General features: G+C 41.5%; 1 protein-coding gene across 1 annotated transcript in view; it reads left to right on the plus strand.

Annotated features, from left to right (window-relative positions):
* The first annotated feature begins 407 nt into the window (after nucleotides 1–407).
* The window catches only part of LOC133128872 (unconventional myosin-VIIb-like), a 30,194-nt gene continuing 12,399 nt past the window's right edge, over nucleotides 408–18,202 (plus strand). Inside the window, exons 1-25 of the mRNA XM_061242677.1 lie at nucleotides 408–425; nucleotides 591–692; nucleotides 2,126–2,278; nucleotides 3,581–3,765; nucleotides 4,404–4,525; nucleotides 4,623–4,765; nucleotides 5,245–5,358; nucleotides 5,691–5,844; nucleotides 5,929–6,005; nucleotides 6,498–6,617; nucleotides 6,953–7,095; nucleotides 7,785–7,995; nucleotides 8,115–8,250; nucleotides 10,137–10,306; nucleotides 10,483–10,623; nucleotides 11,889–12,047; nucleotides 12,151–12,243; nucleotides 12,863–12,957; nucleotides 13,934–14,018; nucleotides 14,430–14,648; nucleotides 15,264–15,467; nucleotides 15,993–16,214; nucleotides 16,393–16,542; nucleotides 16,777–16,860; nucleotides 17,079–17,224. Of these exons, the coding sequence (XP_061098661.1) occupies nucleotides 408–425; nucleotides 591–692; nucleotides 2,126–2,278; nucleotides 3,581–3,765; nucleotides 4,404–4,525; nucleotides 4,623–4,765; nucleotides 5,245–5,358; nucleotides 5,691–5,844; nucleotides 5,929–6,005; nucleotides 6,498–6,617; nucleotides 6,953–7,095; nucleotides 7,785–7,995; nucleotides 8,115–8,250; nucleotides 10,137–10,306; nucleotides 10,483–10,623; nucleotides 11,889–12,047; nucleotides 12,151–12,243; nucleotides 12,863–12,957; nucleotides 13,934–14,018; nucleotides 14,430–14,648; nucleotides 15,264–15,467; nucleotides 15,993–16,214; nucleotides 16,393–16,542; nucleotides 16,777–16,860; nucleotides 17,079–17,224 (3,446 nt within the window). The remainder of the gene's footprint in view (nucleotides 426–590; nucleotides 693–2,125; nucleotides 2,279–3,580; nucleotides 3,766–4,403; nucleotides 4,526–4,622; nucleotides 4,766–5,244; nucleotides 5,359–5,690; nucleotides 5,845–5,928; nucleotides 6,006–6,497; nucleotides 6,618–6,952; nucleotides 7,096–7,784; nucleotides 7,996–8,114; nucleotides 8,251–10,136; nucleotides 10,307–10,482; nucleotides 10,624–11,888; nucleotides 12,048–12,150; nucleotides 12,244–12,862; nucleotides 12,958–13,933; nucleotides 14,019–14,429; nucleotides 14,649–15,263; nucleotides 15,468–15,992; nucleotides 16,215–16,392; nucleotides 16,543–16,776; nucleotides 16,861–17,078; nucleotides 17,225–18,202) is intronic.

Below are 18,202 nucleotides of genomic sequence, written 5' to 3' on the forward strand. Positions count from 1 at the left end.
ATATAAAATAATGTCATGTGTATAGCTTGTCTGTTCATATTCATGTCAAAAGATACTTAGTCATTGTTTGACTGAAAAAAAAAGTTGACATGGTGGTGCTTCATATGTATTTATTTGCTTACATTTTTTAAAGTAAATTTTGAACATTTTAATTAATAAAAGACTAGGCTTGACATTTTTTCCAAGGTATCTTCAGCTTAATAATAGCACCTCATTGCCTCATGGAACAATAGCTCACATGGGGCAACCTTTAGTGCCAGCTGGCCTCCTACCTATATACTGCAGCAACATAAAAGGTGGGGAGTAACTCTGGTAGGGCAGCAGGTTTGTGACACTAGCAGATTCTCTTGTGATTTGCAGCGCTTTTTATTCTTTTGGTTTTCTTTCCAGGGAGGAGGGTATCAGACATGGTAGTGCTAAGAGAGGTAAGGCATCATATTTCATATATGGCATGCTGTGTGAAAATATCATGTATTCCTGAATAATTAATCCTTTAGTGAGATTTCTACCTTCTTTTTTGACAGCCATTTTGGTGAAAGCTGTAGACATCACATACTTAGTAATGTCTGACATTGGATGCTGGTTTTCAGGGGGATTACGTGTGGATCGATTCCAGTATTGGGGTGCCGATCGGCGCCAAGGTCAAAGTCACCAGTGCCGGACACCGGCTGCTCGTTGACGATGAAGGGAAGGTAAGGTGCAGGGCAGCCATCAGCATAGGTCTACAGAAGATGACTGTGGCCTGTATACTATCAGCATGTTTCCTTTATTAAATAAGCTTCAATATACACTCCCTGTATATTTCCAAGGTACACAGAAAAAGACAATACATGGGTAGCCTAATTGTGGACACCGCCTCGCCCATTAAATTGATTTAATGTACCTATAGTGATATACACTTACCACAGCTGTTATCGGTTTTACAGTGTCATTAATCCACCACTTGAACACTGCAATGAGACAAAATTGAAACTTTGGCCTAGCCTATACGTTCCATTTTAAGATGCGCAACCACTAAAATATTACCTTTGCATAGGAATACCAAGGGTGCCATCAGAAAGTTCTGAATAGGGTGGCCAAAGAGGGGTGAGGGATTTTTAGAGGGTAGCATGTAAGTTAGTATGTATACGTGCATCTAAAAATTAGGTTTCATTTCAAAATGCTAATGCAGCTTGCGTACAGATGGGCACGCCACTGCTCACTGAGCACTTTATTAGGTAGACCTGTACACCAACTTGTTAATGCCAATATTTAATCAGCCAATCATGTGGTATCAACTAAATGCATAAAATCAAGCAGACGTGGTCAAGAGGTTCAGCTGTTTTCCAGACCAAATATCAGAATTGGGACGAAATGCGATCTAAGTGACTTTGACCATGGAATGATTTTTGCTGCCAGACAGGGTAGTTTGAATATCTCAGAAACTGCTGATCTCCTGGGCTTTTCATGCATAACTGTCTCTAGAGCAGGGGTGTCCAATCTTATCCAGAAATGGCCTGTGTGTGTGCAGGTTGTTGTTTTAGCACAGGACTAAGACAGCTGATTCTACTCATCAAGATCTTGATTAAAGACCACGATTAGTTAATTAGTATAATCAGGTGTGTTACTGCTGGGTTAAAACAAAAACCTGCACCCACGCCGGCCCTTTCTAGATAAGATTGGACACCCCTGCTCTAGAGGTTGCAGAAGGTGCATCCAGTGAGCAACAGTTCTGCAGGCAAAAATGCCTTGTCAATGAGAGAGGTCAGTGGAGATGGGCCAGACTGGTCAAAGCTGACAGGAAGGTGACAGTAACACAAATAACCACACAGTGGTATACAGAAGAGCATCTCTGAATACTCAATTCATCAAACCTCTTAAGTGGATAGGCTACAGCAACTGAAGACCAATACGTATAAAAATAAGTAAAAAATACCTAATAAAGTGCTCACTGAGTGTATTTTTCTTCACAAGCCCAGCACATTAAGTATAGTAACTTCAGTGATCACCAAAGTTAACCTGTTAATGAAAGCAAATATGTAATACATCTATTTGTACGTTAAATGTAAGGACAAATGTTGATGAAATCCAGGTCCATGTCAGGTTCATTTCCATGACACGAGGCATCGTCTCTGTTATGTTCCAGGAGCACAAGATCACCAGGAGGAACGAGGCTTCGCTTCGGCCGATGAACCCCACGTCTGTCAGTGGGGTGGATGACATGATCAGACTGGGGGACCTCAACGAAGCAGGCCTTCTGCGCAACCTCATGATCCGGCACAGAGAAGGCCTCATATACGTGGGTTCCGGCAGACTGATCAAAGCTTTCTGTAGCAACAAATCTATGGATTAATTGATTGACTATTGAAAACATGAAATGACCTGAGAGTAGCATAATCTGCCATTTGTGACAAAAATCTAGTTATTGTGTTGTATAGACAATCCTCTTTTTTTGTATTTCAATTGTTGTTTTTGGAGACCAGTCAGAGTGCTGTCTTTTCATAGTTTATCTCGTCATGCAGACAGCAGGAATGCAGAATTGGTATCAGACAGAGAATGAATCACAGGTCAGAAAGAGCCATAGGCAGTGGATAAAACTTTCTACCCATAAAGGGAAATGAATGTATGGCTCAGAAGCTGGCTGAATTACATGGACTTGTATGGACCTGTATGGTTTTTATGAAAAGTTTGCAATTGTTTTTTCCTGGACATTAAATACAGGGGAAACATGACGCATGTCATATTTTAAAACTGATATGACAACTATGAGGAAATAACCAAGTTCTTATATAGGCTCTTAACTGGGCAATGGGCGGAGCTGCTATAACTGCCAATGAGCTGCAGCCTGAGGTGCCAGCCTGCCTGTGAATGGGGTTGAATCTGTCCATAGTCCTCCAGAGCTCAAAATGTGGAAAATTGCTCAAGAAAACCTTTCAGCGAGTAATAATTCTATTCAGGAAAAGTATAAGTGTCATAGCTATTTAGGTATCACACTACTGAGTGGGACTGACGACCTGTCCAGGGTGTATTCCTGCCTTTCGCTCAATGCTGGGATAGGCTCCAGCCCCCCTGTTCAGGATAAGCGGGTTAAGAAAATGGATGGATGGATGGATTACTGAGTGGTTGTCTATAGTGTTTTATAGTAAACGCATTCAATCTTTTACCTTTCCTCCCTTTAAAATTCCTCCACATCCTTCATGTGTCACTTATAGACAGCCCTCTTCGATTAAAACCATGTTTTTTTTTTGTGTTAAATTATGACCGTGTTGGAGCTTGAAAAACTGTGTTCAGTTAACTATTTCTTGGTAGAATTTGAAGTATGCTTGGGATCCCTGTGAAAATTATTTCTGTATTTCATGATTCATTTGATCTTTAAAACACATTTTGAGATGCAAAGCACCCTAGCACACGCTCTTGCTGACACATAAATACACCACTAGTTTGTGTGGTCAAAAAGCTACATTTTGGTGCTATCTGGACACCCGTTTTGAGTGCAACTTGCTCATCTTTATCAAGGGTGCCAAGTCATTGTGGAGGATACGGTATGTACTTACATACAGTTTGTGCAGTCATGTAACAGGCAATGCTCTTCCTCATTCAGACGTACACAGGCTCTATCCTGGTAGCAGTCAACCCCTACCAGCTACTGCCCATCTACACGGCCGAGCAGGTGCGCCTCTACCACAACCGGAGGCTGGGCGAACTGCCCCCTCACATCTTCGCCATCGCCGACAGCTGCTACTACAACATGCGCCGCAACCGGAAGGACCAGTGCTGCATCATCAGGTTAGCCCCACTCCCTCCCCGCGTAGCAGGGCCAACCCGATCCGTTTTCTCTCTTTCAGTCAGTCTGTCTGTGTCAGTGGGGTGCTCGTTTTATGTGGCTCTCTTCCAAAAGGTAGTGCGCGGTGATCAAAAATGGCTGATGGGGAAAATGCAAAGAGAACAAAAGTTTTTAAGTATTTGCCTATTATAATACACTTTAATCAATGTAATAGTTGTTCTTACCTTAAAAAAGAAATCACAGGTAACCAACAAATCAGCTAGCTGGCATTGTTAGATCTAAGTTGCATCCATTTGTATCCAAAAGCGTTGCTGCCGAACTAAATGGAATGTTCATTTAAAATCGTTCAACAGTAACTGTTAGCTGCAAACATAGTTTGTCGTGAACGTTCACTGTCTTGAACACACGTCAGGTATGTGGTCTGTAAGGTTCTGCTCGTTCAAAGTGAGCCTGTTCCCTGGTGAAGAATCCAGCTATGACCTGGTCAAACTATGTTGAGTATGGAGCTGGTCTAAATTGGTCAACCTGCAACCAGCCGTTTCAAAACTGGATTGAGGTGTTTTTTCTAGCAGGAGTTTATTAGGAGCAAGGTTTGCATGAGTGCCAGCTCAGTCTAAGTTTGCCTGTTTCTCTGTGCCAGCGGGGAGTCTGGTGCTGGCAAGACGGAGAACACCAAGCTGATGCTGCAGTTCCTGGCTGCCGTGAGCGGTCAGCACTCCTGGATCGAGCAGCAGATCCTGGAGGCCAATCCCATTCTTGAAGGTATGTTCTTTACATTGTTTTCTGGTCACGTTCTGCCTATGAACTCACTGCTCATTGAAATTGAGGCCAAACTCACCTGACCCTGCTGCTTCAACAGCCTTCGGCAATGCAAAGACAATCCGGAACGACAACTCCAGCCGCTTTGGGAAGTACACTGACATCTACTTTAACGAGAACTGGGTAATCGAGGGGGCGCGTGTGGAGCAGTACCTGCTGGAGAAGTCCCGCGTCTGTCGCCAGGTGCGCACACAATTTGTCCTTTTCCAGCTTCTGTGAGCGAGAGGTAGTTTAGATGCTACTCCCAACTGTGTGCTGTATATAAGTTATACGTTTCAAATTGTTTCACAAGCTTGCTGAAACCTGGCTATGTGTTTGAGTGTGGGTTAAGACATTGGACCCCTAAAACTTGATCACGCTTATGGGTGGCAGTGTGGTATAATAGTTAAGCAACTGGCATTATTACCAGAAACTAAGCTAATAACTATTTTGGGAAAGTCACACAAGGAAGTAATCTTGATTACTCCAATAAAGCCTACCCAGCTATAAAACGATGAAATGAATAATGCCAGATATTGTATTTAAGTTGTTCTCTGTAATCATATATCAAGTATGATGTCCTTTTTTGGTGAGAAAAACCCTTTCATCTACTTGTTGCCTAGTGCAATGAGAAAATGTTGGATGCTTTGTACAATACAGTGTTAGTCATTTATTCCTTGCAGACCGCGGAAGAACGAAACTACCACATCTTTTACTGCATGCTGTTGGGGCTGCCAGCTGAGAAGAAGAAGATGCTGTCTTTGGGAAACGCTGAAGAGTACACTTACTTGACTATGGTAATTGTTGACAAGGAATATTGTGTATTGCATTATATTGTACTTCTATTTCGACTCTTTTGGGAAATATCATGTTAAATATATTCATGAGCAATAGATTGGAACATTTATCTTTCAATATCTGAATAATTTGTATATTTGCTCATATTTATTTTCAATTTATGAAAGTATATTCTGGTGGTTTTCCTAGTCATATTGCATAGAAATGATAAAGATACATTTTTCACAATGATGCCCGAATGGCTTGAGGCCTTAATGCTTGTTTTGTGCGCTAGCTCTCATCAAATTACAGTGATTTGCCAAGAGACAGACAAAACACTCTGCCCCTACAGGGAAACTGTACTACCTGTGATGGAAGGGATGATGCCAAAGACTACGAGCGCATTCGCTCGGCCTTGAAGATCCTAACCTTCACAGAGAAAGAATCCTGGGAGATTATCAAGTTGCTGGCCGTGCTGCTCCACCTGGGCAATGTCAACTTTGAAGGTGAAGATGGTAGAGAAGAAATGGATTTTTAAAGATTTGTAGGCTAACGGAACTAGAATGAACATACTTTTTTATTTTTATCAGGCACTATCATGAACAACCTGGAGAGCTGTGACATCATGAACTCAGATCATTTCAAAATGGCCGCTAAGCTGCTGGAGGTATCTGTGGCTGATCGTCAGTGCTTTGTCATGTCATTGCTTTTTTAATAATTTGGTTGATGCTGGTTGAGTGACTTACAGAGCTGTTATGGAGTGTAGTACATAAATTGTGTATCGTAGGAGCTGCAAGAATGGACAAACTAAATTTATATGACATGAAGTAACACATTAAAAGGTAAAATATTGAGCTGTACTGTACTCAAGTACACACAGCCATAGTGTCACCTTGGGAGAGAAAACTTCATCCAGTAGGGTTTTGTCAGATTTATGTGTCACCAGGCATGAGGGGCTCCTCTGGTAGATTAGGCAACTACCATCTGCATTAGCTGCCAATGAACCCGGACTCTTAAGCTGTAGGAATGTTACTGATAGTCTGAGGTCCCCCTGGGCATGCTGTGATAGGAAGGGCCTAGGTGAGTAGGAAAGCAGTGAATAATAAGTCATTTGAGAAATCTATTTTATGTTTTGATGCAGTTATTCTCCCTTCCCCAGGTGGATACCAAGACATTGGAAACCAGTCTAACATACCGCTCCATCCTGACCAATAAGGAGACTGTGTCTAAGCCCCTCAGCTCTGAGCAGGCTATAGATGGCAGGGATGCCTTTGCCAAGGTATGAGAACTGCAAGACAGTTCATAGAGGAGCTGCTGATCGCCCTGCCCATTTTGAGCTTGGCTGTTTAAGGGAATACACCTTGGGAAATATACATTTTTTACTTAGAGGAGATTTTCGTTTTTGTGCATTCACTGGCTTGGTTTACACGTTAGCATAACATGTTAGCTTTGCATAAAGACTTGAAGCCTATAGGAGTCAGTTGCCTACCTCCTTCAAAGTGAAGAAATACACAAGATGTCATTGCTATTATCACTCGCCTCAGCTTTTTTGCTCACTGTGCTTATGCATGTGTGCATGCATGTGTGCGTGTGTGTGTGTGTGTCTTTCTTCAGGCCATTTATGGCAGGATTTTTGTATGGATAGTTGAGAAAATCAACACTGCCGTCAACAAATCTCCTGCTAATGGTCCTAAGTCTCTCCGTAAATCCATTGGGCTGCTGGACATCTTTGGCTTTGAGAACTTTAGCAAAAACAGGTGACTGCACAATTATGTTTTCTTTCTACATACAAACAAAACATGTTGCAATGCTTTGGAATCATGCAATATGAGTCTATGGTATATGCATGTATGATGGAGATTTGGTTTTGCAATTTTTTTATTAGAAGTGGTCTGAAAATGTGTCAAAATGGTTCTGTAAGGATGTTCATAATGATGAGCATATTCAGCAAAATAATTCCATAGTGTTTTATTTTATTATGCACACATGCTAGACAAGTACTTTTTGACCGTGGTGATAAAAGGACTGAGGCGGACATTTACAGTAGCTCATGTATCATATTGACGGTCCTGCTTTTTCAGCAGTCTGATTCTGTCATGTGCAATTCTGTTTGAATTCACCATGTATTGGTAGATTTATGACAAATTAATTGGCTATGATTAAACTGTGATTCACTAAATTGAGAGGCCAACAGGGCACACTGTAAAAGACAATTCTGTGGATAGCAACCTATCAGAGAACAAACTTGTATTCCAGGGCCCAGTTCTGCTCATTTCTTGTGAAAATGGAATATTAAAGATTTGACTTGAAATATGTTCTGCAATGATGGTCTTCCAGATACATTGATGAAGAGTCTGCCAGCACCCTGAACTACAAGATACAAAAAAATAGACTTTAGCAAATACATGGCCTTAGTTTGCTGTTGTCTTTTATTTATCCGCTGCAGCTTTGAACAGCTGTGCATCAACTTTGCGAATGAGCAGCTACAGCAGTTCTTCGTGCAGCACGTCTTCAAGCTGGAGCAGGATGAGTACAACCGCGAGGACATAGTCTGGAAGCACATTGTCTTTAATGACAACCAGCGCACCTTGGATTTGCTTGCAATCAAGCCCCTCAACATCCTGGCCCTCATCGACGAAGAGAGCACCTTTCCAAAGGTAACGCCCTTGCCCCCTTCTTTCTGAAGTGGCTTGGTACATCTCAAGGAGTTATAGTTCAGTGTTTCCTCTGAGTACATTCACAATCACTAACCGTAAAGAATCTGTAATACATTCAGGGTACGGACATTACCATGTTGAACAAGATTAACCAAATGCATGGGAAGAGCAAGACATACATTTCTCCAAAGAACAACCATGATGTCCAGTTTGGGATCCAGCACTTCGCTGGAGTGGTCTACTATGACTCTGAAGGTATCCAAGAGACTGCACATTGTCTGCCTTGAGCTGTCATACTAGTCCTTCTTTATAATGTGGCGATTCCTACAACCTAAGAGTTGATGCAGCTTTTATTGTCTTTAACCACTATGAGTGAATAATACAACATACAGTACTGTGCAAAAGTTTTGAAAAAATGAAAAAATGCTGTAAAATAAGAATGCTTTCAAAAATAGAAATGTTGATAGTTTATTTTTGTCAATTAACAAAATGCATCAACAGAAGAAGTGAATGAAAATCTAAAATCAATATTTGGTGTGACCACCCTTTGTCTTCAAAACAGCATCAATTCTTCTGGGTGTACTTGCCCACAGTTTAAGGAATTCGGCAGGTAGGTTATTCCAAACATCTTGGAGAACTAGCCACAGTTCTTCCGTGGATTTAGGCAGCCTCAAATGCTTCTGTCTCTTCATGTAATCCCAGACAGACTCGCTGATGTTGAGATCAGGACTCTGTGGGGGCCATACCATCACTTCCAGGACTCCTTGTTCTTCTTTACGCTGAAGATAGTTCTTAATGACATTGGCTGCATGGGCCGTTGTCCTGCTGCAGAATAAATTTGGGGCCAATCAGATGCCTCCCTGATGGTATTGCATGATGGATAATTATCTGCCTGTACTTCTCAGCATTGAGGAGACCATTAATTCTGACCAAATCCCCAACTCCATTTGCAGAAATGCAGCCCTAAACTTGCAAGGAACCTCCACCATCCTTCCCTGTTGCCTGCAGACACTCATTCTTGAACTGCTCTCCAGCCCTTCGGCGAACAAACTGCCTTCTGCTACAGCCAAATATTTACAATTTTGACTCATTAGTCCAGAGAACCTGCTGCCATTTTTCTGCACCCCAGTTCCTGTGTTTTCGTGCATAGTTGAGTCGCTTGGCCTTGTTTCCACGTCGGAGGTATGGCTTCATTTCCATCAAGACCACTTCTGACCAGACTTCTCCGCACAGTAGATGGGTGTACCTGGGTCCCACTGGTTTCTGCCAATTCTGAGCTGATGGCAATTCTTCTGATTGCAATGGGGAGTAAGCATGATGTGTCTTTCAGCTGCTGCAGTTTCCTTGGCTGGCCACTGCGTCTACAGTCCTCAACGTTGCCCATTTCTTTGTAGTTCTTCAACAGAGCTTGGACAGCACATCTGGAAACCCCTGTCTGCCTTGAAATTTCTGCCTGGGAGAGACCTTGCTGATGCAGTATAACTACCTTGTGTATTGTTGCTGTGCTCAGTCTTGCCATGGTGTATGACTTCTGACATTAAACTGTCTTCAGCAACCTCACCTTGGAAGCAGAGTTTGGCTGTTCCTCACCCAGTTTTAACCCTCCTACACAGCTGTTTTTGTTTCAGTTAATGATTGTGTTTCAACCTACATATTGAATTGATGATCATTAGCACCTGTTTGGTATAATTGGTTAATCACACACCTGACTATATGCCTACAAAATCCCTGACTTTGTGCAAGTGTACCTAGAAAAATTGATGCTGGTTTGAAGGCAAAGGGTGGTCACACCAAATATTGATTTGATTTAGATTTTTCTTCTGTTCACTCACTTTGCATTTTGTTAATTGATAAAAAAATAAACTATTAAAATTTCTATTTTTGAAAGCATTCTTACTTTACAGCATCTTTTCACTCCTAAAACTTTTGCACAGTACTGTACATTGGCAGCATTTCCACTCAACATAAAATAAGCACATTTCTTTAAAGACCTCAATGAAGGAACCATCATGACAAACCAGCTTATTTAGAGTGCTGGCAACTTGTTATTTGAACCAAATGCTTACAAGAGACAAGCAGTATAGAAGCCCAAATTTAGAAAACTATTTTTGCCTCCAATAAATTGTTTGGTCATTTTCCAGGTTTTCTGGAGAAAAATAGAGATTCTGTGAGCTCAGACATCCTGAAGCTGGTGGAATCATCAACCAGCAAGCTCCTCAAGCAGGTCTTCAGACCTGACATCACCTCAAATGCAGTGATGAGCTCTGCCCGCAACAGCCGGGTAATAATGACCCCTAAAAGTACCTTACGGGTGAGTAGAGCTACTAAAACTCATTAGTTATGTTTGGAAACACAGGACATTGTAATGAAAACCTGTGGTAATTCAGAGTTTAGGAAGTTATTACCAATCAGGTCCTGTAGGTTGCAATGAAAACCATCAAAAGACATCAATGCGGCAATTTTTGTCATCTATCCTTCTCTCCACAGCAAGTGGCAGAAACGAAGAAGCAGATGCCCACATTGAGTGGTCAGTTTCGCCAGTCATTGGATTCCCTGATGAAGGCTCTAGCTGTCTGCGAGCCCTACTTTGTACGGTGCTTTAAACCCAACGAGTACAAAAAGCCCTCGGTAATTATACAATTGTATCTCCACTGCATTCTGACTGACATTGCATTTGCAGTGACTTAATGTTATATATGCTATTTCATTGTCTTTTGTCTAAATTATTTGAAATTACCAAAGAAATCGTTTTGCACTGCTTTTCTTTGATCAAGCTTTTTATATTCTTCAAGGTCACATATATAAAAGCTAAAAATCCCTAAGACTGAAGCCATCCCTAAAACTCAGGTTCACACATTCACAACCTTTTGCTCTGTACCTTCAGTGGTACTTGCTCACCAACAAGGATTCAGTACTGGAGCCCCAATATGGAGTCCCTAACCTAACAGGCTGTCCAGATGACCACTACCACGCATAAAGTCCCTCTGCTCTTATACTCACTGCCAAACCTCAGAATCACAAGATCTGTTAGTCAGTGTTACCCTGTTCCAGGGTTTTTTATTTTTAATTTTTAACTTTTTTTGTTGTTTTAGTTCCGTACTCCAGTACATTGAATAAATATTAAGATATACTGTAGACTATCAGCTTTAATTTGAAGGTACATACATCCGTATTGGGTGATCTGGGTAGGGATTACAACCCTTTTTATATGTAGTCCCCCCATTTAGCATACCAAAAGTTGGTGGCTCATCTGTTTCTTGCCCAACTATGTGTTGTTGCATCATTAGTTTATACACAAGCATATTAACAACTGAGCCATAGGACTGCTGTGGGTTGATTTACACACCTGAGCACCGCCCCTGATGCACAAGACAAAATACTCTGATAATAAGTACAGCTAATATTCCTGGAGCAGTAAGCAAAACATTGCCTGGCAACCGCATTGATACATAAATTACAGTAAGAGGTGCAAATTCAAGGTACATATAGCTGTTAACACATATCTAAAATATGTAACATATCTATCAGTTATCCCTGTCACACTTTGTACAAGGCATTTCATATTTTAACTAAAATGGTCAGTTTCAATCATTCAGAATTATGTCTCCGGATATTTCAAGCGATCTTCACCTTACATAGACCATGGAAGATTCCATATCAATTATGAAACCTTTATTGGTATGGACTTTGCACTTAAACCATAAAACAATTGACTTTTACTCATTTAAAATAGCCTCACACTGTCAGTTAAACATTAGCCATAAAACCATTGAGATAGACAGTGAGTGGATTGTTGATCGTACATACTATGTTCTCCACTTTCAGGAATCAATGACTGTGATGTACAGTAACGGTCAGCACTACTTGATATTCTAGATCTTTCTTCTTCACAGCTGTTTGACAGGGAGCTGTGTATGAGACAGCTGCGTTACTCCGGGATGATGGAGACCATTCGAATTCGAAAATCGGGGTACCCCATCCGGCACACCTTCGCGCAGTTCTTGAATCGGTACCGGGTGTTGCTGAGGACCACAATTTGTGACCCCAATAAGGTGACAGACCCAGTTTGATCTCTCTTTCTCCATACTGTCTTTTGCTGTGCTAGTCACCAATGTGTCCATGCCTCTCTAATAACAACTGACTCCTCCCACACAGGAACCTGCTGACAAGTGCTGTGACTGCATCTGCAAGGCTGTCATTCAAGGACAGGGAGACTGGAAAATTGGAATGACAAAGATTTTTCTGAAGGTACCAAAGGCATAGATTATTGTCTAAAACCTATGCAATAGTATATCCTAATATGGGGGTAATTTAAGCATATTCAAAATGGAATGACAGCTGAGATTTGTAAGAGAGAATATGATCAAGGAATTTACTGTCTTGGATACTGGTGAATCAGGAAACTGATTCAATAATGAGGAGTCAGATGACTCCCGTTAAAGCACTGTTTTTCAGTGTAATGATGCACTCGTAGCTAAATGACTAGTAGGACCACATTGGGAGGCGGTCATTTGTGGTATCACCTATGCAGGATTTCAGTTGGGAGGGTTATCTCTCTCTCAGTACATGAGATCAACTCTTCTGGTTGATTGGCTACAGTCTGCTGCACATGAAGTACATATAAGACAATGACTGCGCAGCTGAGTCAGTGGGCTGTGCAGTAACAAATTGGCTGCACGCTCTTTGTTGGGGAGGACCCACACTTGTATACTTTTTTTCCAAAATAATCAAGGACATTCATTGCAGGTGAAGGGTCTGTGAATATGACTGGACATTCCTGAGTGGGTAGAAACAGATAAATCAGGGTTAAATGTTTTCTGAAAGAAATTGTGAGACGTAGAAACCACAATTGGTCCCGTGATCCTAGGATTTCCATGACTCCCTACTGGAGATGGAGAGAGACAGGGAGATGCACCGGAAAGCCGCCATCATCCAGAGAGCCATGCGAGGCTACAAGCACAGGTACAGACACCGATGAACCAGTCTCTTTAGTGTGTTCACAAAAAATGCCTTTCCTGAATTTCCTGAATGGCTTTACACTGTTCATGGTGTCCACTTGAGAACCATGACTTTCTGCTCTTCACTGTACACTCCACCTTGATTACTTTAAGGTACAATAGGTAAGATTTTTGTGTTAATCAAAATTACAAGACCATTGTAAATCCCTTCCTATCATTGAAAAAGGCTCACTGACTCTCTGCCTGTGTTTATAGTCCTTAAATTCGGGTTTCAAAATATACAGTTGACGGACTGACACTCTGTACAAAAATATTGTACAGCTGTGCAATAATTCAAGCTCATTGGTTGAAAATTGGTTTTAACTGCCACAGCCAATGGGATGGTGGGGAGGCGGTCAAAGTAAGCGTGTTCACAGAGAGGGGGAGGGATAATTTGTTGCTGCAATTTTTCTCTTGACCACTAGGAGTCCGAAATTACCTATTGTAACTTTAAAGGTACAATAGGTAATTTCGGACTTCTAACAGTCAAGAGAGGAATGGCAGCAACAAACACCTGCAAACCGCAACACTGTTTATCCCACGCCCTTCTCTGTTAACACCATTGGCTGTGACAATTATAACCAATTTTCAACCAATGAGCTTGAATTATTGTACAGTGGTAAAATGTTTTGGTACAGAGTGTCGGCCATCAACTGTATATTCTGAAACCCGAATTTTAGGACGATAAACACAGGCAGAAGGTGAGTCAACATGTCTGTGAGCCTTTTTCAATGATAGGAAGGGATTTACAATGGTCTTGTAACAATATTTTACCACAACCTATTCTACCTTTAACTGGAGATATTAATTAGATGGGATCACTCAGCACAGCGGATCACCTGGATTGGGAGCACATTCAACAGGTGTCCAGCTTTGATTCCCAGTAGTGGTCATCACAGAGCTATTCGTTGTCATCGTTTTTTTGTGTTTGTGTCCTGCAGGAGGAACTTTGTTTCAAAAAGGAAGGCAGCGTTACTCATACAGAAAACCTGGAGAGGCTACAAAGGCAGGCAACAGTACAGAAAGGTGAGCCAATGTTAAGCTCAGTAGAGGAAAGTCATAGGAGCAGAGACACAGAACCTTTGCTTGTGTAATACAATTCTATTTATTTTCATAGTTGACAGTATAGGTTTATTATATGGAAATTAAGAATGCAGTACCAAATTCAGTGCACACATTTAATGTATACTTTTTGGTCTTTGTTACCAGGCTTGAAACAAATCATTGTAATTTAAATTCATATGTTATTTTCTATCGGTGTTGGTTTGATGAAATAATAATAGATTTATTACTGTCATATTGGTAACTACACACGAATGGGGACCATATTTTCAAATCAGCCCTGTAGCCTACACTTGTATTGTTCCTAACAAGGTGTCAGATTAGCGTAGGATCCGAGCTGACAAAAAAGGTCCTGTGCCCCTACACCTTCCACAGGTCTACTTGGGTTACGCCCGGCTTCAGGCTAAAATCCGTAGTCGACAGGCGAACTACCGCTACATGCAGCAGCGGGAGGCAGCCGTGGTGTTGCAGGCCCAGGTCCGGGGATACCTGAAGAGGAAAGAGTGGGACAGCAAGAAGAAAGCCGTCAGGCTGCTGCAGGCCTACACCAGAGGAATGCTGGCCCGGAAGTCCGTGGAAAGTATCAGGAATGCTGTGAGTTAAATCTGTCTGGAGAAGCTGACTCAACCCTGACAGTGTATGTCCTTTGTATGTTCTGACTGTGAGCAACTAGACATATGAACCAAAAACTGTAATTTCTGCTTTAAAAATTTGATTTAATATGTATTGTTTATGTTTCATCATTATCAGTATCATTTAGAAATCTCTGATCACCTGTACATCTCGTCTCTTGTTTCCAGCATGTGTAGGTATTAATGTGTGAGACTGATCTATTTGTCTAAAATTAGATTTCTGTCTCACTTATTGTATATTGTTTTGATGGCTGACTGCACTCAGTACTATAATGCATCACCCCCTCACCTACTCTCCACACTGCTGTGTGGCATATCCTGTTAAGGCACAATTCAGGGCCTGTGCCCGGTTGCATAAAACACCATAAGGTTCCCCTTAAGTTTCCATTAAATTTAAGAATGTTGCAGAATGAACCATTCAGTGTCACTTTAGGCTTTCCTTAAGTGAAATGCCAGAAACCCTCAAAAGCTCCCTTAAGTACTGCATTTTTCGTGATAGGGAAAATCCTCTATAAAGACCTATTAGGTCAACTCGATCACCCAATGCTATCTGACCTTTCCCATGTGTCTCCGGCAGGCTTTTCTTTCTGCCCAGGAGCAGCGAGCCCAAGAGGAGCATGCTAAGGAGCTGCAGAAACGTCTGGAGTCGGTCCTCCAGAAGCAGGAGGCCAGCACAAAGCCCCAGGAGGAAATTAACGAACAAGAAATGGTGGAGAATATCTTTGGCTTCCTGCCTCCCACAGTCGGAGGGCAGGAGGGAGAAGCTCCGGTCGGATTTGAGGTTAGACTCCCAAAATACTTGCTGAGGCCTCTGCTTTTTGTATGGCTTAACAGCAAGTTGTGTCCAGGAATCAGTTTATTCAGGATATAAATGGTAAGGAGAAAAGCAAAACAACTATTATTCGCTTCAATACAAGTGTGATTTACCAGTCCATTGGTTTGGTTAATCCGTTACAAAAACAATATGCTGTAATATACTGTGAATATGTGGAATTAGGAAAGTATAATGATGAATATATCTCACACCAATGGAATATACTGTACATTGGAATGGCGATAATTTCTATATTTGGCAATACATGAAATAATGAAATACATGAAATGACACAGTATCTTGATAATTCACTTTCAATATCTCTTGTATATTACTTTTCCATAAAATATGTTCAGTCTCCTACGTTGTCATGGGAAAGATTAGCAGACCCAGGTTAGGTTGAAATCAGTTTTTGGTATTATAACTCAAAGTTCTCTTGGCACAAGCAGTAATAGTTAATTGAATTCTTCATCTGATCTGTCCTAAACTCAGGATCTGGAGGGGAAGAAGGTTGTGATGGAAGAAGTGGTAATAGAAAAAGAGGACTTGCCTTTTGTGGAGGAAGCTCCTGAGAAGGAAGAGGAGGAAATTGACGATGAGCACTCCTTCGCCAAATTCGCCTCCATGCACTTCCACGCTTCAGCTACGCACACACACATCTGTCAGAGGCTTCGCCACACCCTGCTGTTCCATGAAGATGAAGGCGATGCCCTGGTACCCCACTGATCTCTTTTTTTACTGTCTCCATGGTTAATCTAAGAGTAAAGCTGCTTAGATGTTTATGCTCCCTATTACTCAGGTGTATACTGGTAGAGCTGTTGTGCCTGATCTTTGCTCAAAGTTGCCATGATGCCAGTAGAGCCCATCTCAGATGCCTTACTGTCTTTCCCAGGCTTGTAAGACCGTGTGGTGGATGATCCTGAGGTTTATGGGGGACATTCCCGAGCCCAGACAGCAGGCTGAGGATGCGAACCAGTCCATCCGACAGAACCTGGGACAAAGGAAGGACCGTCGCCTTAGCAACCTGATTGGCCTTGAACAGGTACCCAGCCAGCAGCTTTCTGATTAATCTCTTCTTCAGTCTTAGCTGCTGTCCTGCTGAAACCTCTGCTAAATTTGGCATTTTGTCAGAATGGCAAGATGGTTTCTATGAGGATTAAAGAAATTGTAGAAGTCTGCTGGTTGAGAGGCTGGGTTAGAATCGATATGCTTGTACTTTGGATCCGAGACTTAACCTGAAGGAGTATTTTTTGATTCATTTTATTTTTTGTTCTAGAAATTGCTGAAAAGAAACAAAAAAGGGAGCAAAGAGCCTGGAACTGCCAGCAAGAAAAGGAAGCCCTCGATGATCCCAGAAGAGGTGAGAGATACAGAGAAGTAGTCGCATATTTTCTGGGATCAGACCCAAAGAAGATCTTCACAGCTTATAATTCACGTAATGTTGCTTTCACATAATGACCTTATCTGTGCATTACAGGACCACGGATTGTGATAATTCTTGTCCATAGATTAAATGTAATTGTTCTGTGCAGTAGGGCCTATTCAGTTGTGTTTATTACAGTTATTGTGTGATTTCAGCCTGTAGTAGAAGCCCCACAAGAGTCAACCCCAAAGGAGGAGGCTTATGTAATGGTCGGAGAAGGACCCACCCTGGATCGACCAATGACCTCTCTGGAAAAACTCCATGTGATTGTTGGATATGCCATTGTCAGACCAGGCATCAGGTAGGAAACTAAACAGCCTTAAGTAAGAGTTTGCACAAATATTGCCTATTTACCATTGTATGTGTGATTGCAAATTAACTATCTAATTCAGGGGCGACCTTGGCTATGCCAGAGATGATCCATCTAATCCAATAAGTACATGATTGTATTAATTATTAGCCTTAATGAATATACTGTAGGTGTCCATGTGTTGAAGGATTGTGGCCGACCCCTCTCACCCCGGACACAGACAAGCCCGGGACCCCCCCATTGTCACAGACTCTTATCCCGCCCCCATAGACTTTAGATTTTGCACTTTAATAATACTTCACATACTTCAGTATCATCTTGTATTGTAAATATTTATTTTATTTTTTTATTTATATTTACATTCCACTTTATTTTATATCTATGTTTCTATTTTAGTATTATTCTTTATGTTGTCTGCATGGACCCACTAACCACAGCAAATTCCTTGTATGTGAAAACTACTTGGTGAATAAAGTGATTCTGATTCTGATTCTGATTCTGGTTCAGCAGTTCACCATTAATTCCTTGAATATTCAGGCTCTGGCTCAGAATAATCCATGAAATTCTAAATCTAAAACATTACCGCACTAGGGTTGCCTACTCCTGTCTAAACTGCTTTTAATGTGAATGCTTAATAGATGTTTTCCTGCTTACTGTGTGTTATTGTGTCCATGTTTCTGGCCAGCATCCTTTAATTAAAAGCCCACTCAATGATATCCACAGAACGTTCGGTTGGTTTGGTTGCTTATTGACAAAAAGTATGTGGATGGCAACTACCTAAGTACCTTGGTGGATCATGTTAGTCGTAATATTTAACATCTTTCAATGGCGTCTTGGTGACCTGAGCAACAACTTTGGTTAGCCCACTGAACTCTATGATACTGAGTCTTTGTTACTGTCACAGTATGCATAAGGCTACTGGGGCAACAACAACTGCATGTGGTTTATTTGGGAAAACATTAGCAAACT

The sequence above is a fragment of the Conger conger genome, chromosome 5 (assembly GCF_963514075.1).
Source record: "Conger conger chromosome 5, fConCon1.1, whole genome shotgun sequence".
Taxonomy (NCBI): domain Eukaryota; kingdom Metazoa; phylum Chordata; class Actinopteri; order Anguilliformes; family Congridae; genus Conger; species Conger conger.